General features: G+C 41.1%; 1 protein-coding gene across 1 annotated transcript; it reads left to right on the top strand.

The window, feature by feature from the left end:
• Positions 1-231: 231 nt before the first annotated feature.
• Positions 232-1,360, top strand: LOC127745550 (uncharacterized). The gene is made up of 4 exons (XM_052258346.1): positions 232-634; positions 740-885; positions 954-1,113; positions 1,236-1,360. The coding sequence occupies exons 1-4, from the start codon at positions 232-234 to the stop codon at positions 1,358-1,360; spliced, it is 834 nt and encodes a 277-aa protein (XP_052114306.1).
• Positions 1,361-4,720: the final 3,360 nt, after the last annotated feature.

Below are 4,720 nucleotides of genomic sequence, written 5' to 3'. Positions count from 1 at the left end.
TATCCCTTGGGATGTATTCCAAACGGCTTTCTATAAGAAGTACTTTCCTGAGTCTGCAAGGGAAGTGAAGGAGATGGAACTTATGCAGCAGAAGCAAGGTTCCTTGTTAGTGCGGACTATACTACCCGATTCGAGGAGCTCTGTAGGTTCTCTAGGGTGTGTCAGGGTGCCCCGAAGACATATGAGAGCTGGAAGTGCATTAAGTATCAGAGGGGCTTGAAGGATAACATCATGACTGCTGTGGCTCCTTTGGAGATTCGGATTTTCTCCGATCTGGTGAACAAGGCAAGAGTTGTTGAAGAATATGCAAAGACGGTAGCCTCGTCAAAGGACACTCATGAAGGAAACACTAGTAGGGGACGTGGCAAGTACTTTCAGCTGAAGGGGCAGAATTTCAAGAGAGGAGGACATACGCCTCAAGGTCAAGGAAGCTTCAGAAAGAACACTCATGATCAGTTTCAGTGTGACAAAGGGAGAGGAAATCAGAGTAAGGTTTCTCCGAATTTAGCTTGTGATCGTTGTGGACGTTTTCATCCATATGACTCTTGCAAGATTGGGTCAGGCGGTTGCTTTAACTGTGGTTTGCCTAGTCATATTGTGAGAGATTGCACTCGTGGAAAGAACCTGAATGCGGGTTAGAGTCAGCATCAGGGATGAGTATTTGCTGTGAACGTCAAGGATGCTACTAAGGCGGATCCTCTGATGAGAGGTAACGATTTAATGGGTGATAAAATCTTAGTTGCATTGTATGATACTAGAGCTTCGCATTCGTTTATTTCATTTGACAAAGTTGAGGAACTAGGCTTCAAAGTGTCAGAATTAGCATTTGAATTGCATGTACATACTCCGTATCAGACGGTTATGACTAGGACAGGTTGTAGACAAGTAGGTTTCAAGCTTGTGGTAGAGACTTTGTACATGACTTGATTTGTTTACCAATGGTTGGGTTGTAGATAATTTTGGGGTTTGATTGGTTGTCGAAGAATCGGGTTTTGTTGGATTGCTTTGAGCTATCAATCCTGTTTATGTCGAAAGGAGAAAATGGAGCAGTGATAGCTGAGGGTTACTACCTGAACTCTGTAATAGTGCACTGTAGTGGGGAAGAATGTCAGGGTAATATCTTTGTTGGTTGCTAATGCTTTGGGTGATGCCCAGAACTTAGATCAAATCCCAATAGTTAGAGACTTTCTAAAAGTGTTCCCAGAAGATATTCCTGAATTTTCAACCTCAAACAGAGATTGAATTTGCAATTAAGTTGCTGCTGGGAGCCGGACTAGTATCGATTGCGCCGTATAGAATGACTCTTATAGAGCTGGATGAACTAAAGACTCAATTGGAAAAGTGGTGGACGAAATTGTGATCAATACTTTTCACAACTCAAATAATCCCCGGTAATGAATCCAAAAACTTGGTGTTCAATACCATGGCATAAACACAACTTCGCACAACTAACCAGCAAGTGTACTGGGTCGTCCAAGTAATAAACCATACGCGAGTAAGGGTCGATCCCACAGAGATTGTTTGTATAAAGCAAGCTATGGTCACCTTGTAAATCTTAGTCAGGCAAACTCAAATGGTTATGAATGATGAATAAAACATAAAGATAAAGATAGAGATACTTATGTAATTCATTGGTGGGAATTTCAGATAAGCGTATGGAGATGCTTGGTCCCTTCTGTCTCTCTGCTTTCCTACTGTCTTCATCCAATCCTTCTTACTCCTTTCCATGGCAAGCTGTATGTAGGGTTTCACCATTGTCAGTGGCTACCTCCCATCCTCTCAGTGAAAATGTTCAACGCACCCTGTCACGACACGGCTATTCAGCTGTCGGTTCTCGATCATGTCGGAATAGAATCCAGTGATTTTTTTGCGTCTGTCACTAACGCCCCACAATCGCGAGTTTGAAGCTCGTCACAGTCATTCAATCATTGAATCCTACTCAGAATCCCTTTTTAGTCTCTGAATCAGATTTTTGCTCAAGTCCCTCAATTTCAGCCAGAAAATACCTGAAATCACACAAAAACACACAAACTCATAGTAAAGTCCAAAAAAGTGAATTTTAACTAAAAAATAATAAAATATACTAAAAACTAACTAGATCATACTAAAAACATACTAAAAACAATGCCAAAAAGCGTACAAATTATCCGCTCATCAAAAAGCTTTTGAATAAGAGGTTCATTCGACCGAGTGTATATCCGTGGGGAGTGCCAGTTTTATTGGTAAAGAAGAAGGATAGAGGAATGCGACCTTATGTGGATTACCAACTGCTGAATAAAGTGATTGTGAAGAACAAGAACCATTGCCTAGAATCGACGACTTAATGGATCAACTGCAAGGAGCTGGGGTGTTTTCCAAGATCGATTTGAGATTCGGTTACCATCAGATAAGGGTGAAAGAGGAGGATATTCCAAAAACCGCGTTTAGGACGCACTATGGACACTACGAGTTTGCGGTAATGTTCTTTGGGTTAACGAATGCACCTGCTGTATTCATGGATTACATGAACAGAGTATTTCATCCCTTTTTGGACAAATTTGTAGTGGTTTTCATAGACGGTGTCTTAGTTTATTCTAAGACGGTGAAGGAGTACGAGGAGCACTTGAGAATTGTGTTGCAATTCTTAAAGGAGCAAAAATTGTATGCTAAGTTGTCCAAGTGTGAGTTCTGGAAGGAGGAAGTAAAGTTCCTAGCTCACATAGTGAGCAAAGGGGAAATAGCGGTGGATCCTTCTAAGGTAGAAGTGGTAATGGAATGGGAAAGACCAACGACGGTGACGGTAGTCAGAAGTTTCTTAGGTTTAGTCGGATACTACTAGAGATTTATTGAAGGATTTTCCCAGATTGCACTACCGATGACTAAGTTGACAAGGAAGGAGGTGCCGTTTGTATAGACGTCGGAGTGTGAAGAGAGTTTTCAGACCTTGAAGCAAAGACTAACTTCAGCGCCTGTTTTAATTTTGTCGGAACCGCATGAATCGTTTGAGGTATACTGTGATACTTCCTTGAAGGGTTTAGGATGCGTTTTGATGCAACACCGGAATATGGTGGCTTACGCATCGCGTCAGCTGAGACCGCATGATGTAAATTACCCAACTCAGGACTTGGAATTAGCGGCAACTTTTTTTGCATTGAAGATTTGGAGGCACCACTTGTACGGAGTGAGATTTAGCATCTTTTTTTTATCATAAGAGTCTTAAGTACATCTTTGATTAGAAAGAGCTTAATATGCATCAGAGAAGGTGGATGGAGTTACTTAAGGATTATGATTTTGAACTAAGTTATCACCCGGGAAAGGCTAAGTGGTAGCAGGCACGTTGAGTCGGAAGTCTTTAACAGTAGCATGGATGAGAATCAAGGAAGAGGAGTTAGTGGATAAGTTTGTGGATCTTAAGCTAGATATTGGTGAAGTTGCCAGAAGAGTTTGTTTAAATCCATTGCAGATTTCAAGTACGTTTAAAACAGAGATTCAGAGGGCTCAGCAAGATGATCAAAGGCTTCAGCAATTATTTTAACCAGCTGGTAAGGAGAGGCATGGAGAGTTTACTAAGGATGATGAAGGGTTGTGGAGATATAAGGGGAGAATTCGTATACTGGATGTCGGGAGTTTGAGGCAAGACTTATTATTGAAAGCTCATAACAGTGGGTTTTCTATTCATCCCAGAAGTACGAAGATGTATTATGACTTAAAGAAGATGTTCTGGTGGCATGGGATGAAGAATGATGTAGCTATAGAGGTATCCAAGTGCCTGACGTGTCAAAAGGTAAAGATAGAGCATCAGAAACTGTCAGGAATGCTATAGCCACTTGTGATTCCTCAGTGGAAGTGGGAAGGAATTGCGATGGACTTTGTGACCGATTTACCGAGGACTAGGTCAAGATTTGATGCGGTTTGGGTGATCGTGGATCGCTTAACCAAATCTGCTCATTTTCTGCCTATTCGAGTGAACTATTCAATGGAGGAGTTGGCGAGATTGTACATCAAGGAGATCATAAGGTTGCACGGTGTGCCATCGAGCATAGTGTTGGACCGTGATCCTTGATTCACATCAAGGTTTTGGGGAGTTTTCTAAAGAGCTTTCAGTACGAGGCTATTTTTGGGGGTTACACTGACAACTGGGATCGAAAGAGCAATCAAAACCAAGAAGTTGAATCCGAGGTTTATAGGACCGTTTGAGGTTCTGAGGCGATTCAGGCCGGTGGCATATCAAGTAGCTTTGCCGCCTTACTTGTCTAACTTACATGATGTATTCCATGTGTCACAACTCCGTAAATACAGGTCGGATGCGGCTCATGTGTTAGATCCTGAGTTGGTTGAGTTGAGGGAGAACTTGACTTTTCAAGAGCCAACATTCATGAACCACAAATTCAAAAGACATATGCACTGTTTAAGCATACATTCAGAAAACAAAAGTATTGCCACCACATCAAAATAATTAAACTGTTATAAAATTCAAAATTTATGCAATTCTTTTCTTTTTTCAATTAAGAACATTTTTCATTCAAGAAAAGTGATGGATTCATAGGACATTCATAACTTTAAGGCATAGACACTAAGACACTAATGATCACAAGACACAAACATAGATAAACGTAAGCACTAAAATTCGAAAAACAGGAAAATAAAGAACAAGATTAAAGAATGGGTCCACCTTAGTGATGGCGGCTCTTTCTTCCTGTTGAGGATCCTATGGAGTGCTTGAGCTCCTCAATGTCTCTTC

The sequence above is a fragment of the Arachis duranensis genome, chromosome 3 (assembly GCF_000817695.3).
Source record: "Arachis duranensis cultivar V14167 chromosome 3, aradu.V14167.gnm2.J7QH, whole genome shotgun sequence".
In the NCBI taxonomy this organism is placed as follows: domain Eukaryota; kingdom Viridiplantae; phylum Streptophyta; class Magnoliopsida; order Fabales; family Fabaceae; genus Arachis; species Arachis duranensis.
Note: the sequence above shows the minus strand (reverse complement) of the source record. Positions and strands in the feature narration are given on the sequence as shown.